This window comes from Penaeus monodon, chromosome 22 (genome assembly GCF_015228065.2).
Source record: "Penaeus monodon isolate SGIC_2016 chromosome 22, NSTDA_Pmon_1, whole genome shotgun sequence".
In the NCBI taxonomy this organism is placed as follows: Eukaryota; Metazoa; Arthropoda; class Malacostraca; order Decapoda; family Penaeidae; genus Penaeus; species Penaeus monodon.
The window spans coordinates 20,020,077-20,021,087 of record NC_051407.1 but is presented as its reverse complement, the minus strand read 5'-3'; the positions used below and the strand labels follow the sequence as shown (position 1 = coordinate 20,021,087).

The window sequence follows — 1,011 nt, the reverse complement described above, 5'->3', positions numbered from 1 at the left end:
CGTATTAGTGTATAATGAACATTTGCATTACTTACTTCAAACGACAGATAAACTACCAGACAGTCTATACAAACCCAGCTTATCTCAACATCCACTTACCTTTACGTTAAATGTCGAGTTGAAAGTGGTCCTGCTATCCAAGTGATAGAAAGTGAACAGATGGAAGATGTCCACGCGGTATTCTGGATTCTCAAAGTTCTCTCCTAAATTGACTTGTAAATTGTTTTCCATGGAGCCGAAATGTCTCTGAAATGAAGGGAAAAAATGAAGCATAATTTTTTTTCCTTTGTGTCTTCCATGGAACGTATGTGTTTGAATAAGATCTAGGTTTTTGGGGAAATTTCATGGAAGCTGAAACCGATAAATAAAACATCGTGTATTTTTTCCCTTGACTTTTCTACGGAGCTGAAATATCTTTTAAAAAATATATGAAAACTTTCTTTTCTGCGCAGATTTTCCTTGAGTATATCTGAGAAATAAAAAGAAAAATATATAATCATATTTTTTCTACTAAGTTTTCCATAGACCTTCAGTATCTTTGAGAAAAAAATCAAATATTAATTTCTAGTATTTCTAAATAACCAAAATGTCTTAAAAACCACCAAGACAAAAATACAATTAACTCAAGTCAAAGCAACCTGACCCTCTCAAAGGCAACCTTCTCCCACCTGTTCTCTTCCTCCCTCCCTCTCTTCCTCCCTCCCTCTCTCCCTCCCTCCTTCCCTCCCTCCCTCCCTCCTTCCCTCCCTCCTCCTCTTCCTCCTCCTCCTCCTCCTCCTCTTACCTTGAAGAACCACTCGCCCTTGAAGTTAATGTTGGGGAACTGCGAGAAGAAGAACCTCCAACGGCGCTCGAACTTGCTGTCTGACACGGTGGAGGAGTTGGCGACGCGGTACTCGATCATGATGTTCTCCACGGGCGCTCGGACCTGCGGGGAGGAAGGTGGGTTGCTTGCTGAAGGGGCGGAGGGAAGGCGCTCTCTTTGGCCGCGTTTGTGGTTCTGAGGTTTGG

General features: G+C 42.2%; 1 protein-coding gene across 1 annotated transcript in view; it reads right to left on the bottom strand.

Moving 5' to 3' along the window:
- Positions 1 to 1,011, bottom strand: part of LOC119586980 — a gene marked incomplete in the record, with an annotated part of 81,895 nt that overhangs the window by 46,793 nt on the left and 34,091 nt on the right. The window contains 2 exon segments of the mRNA XM_037935722.1: positions 100 to 246; positions 785 to 928. Of these exon segments, the coding sequence (XP_037791650.1) occupies positions 100 to 246; positions 785 to 928 (291 nt within the window).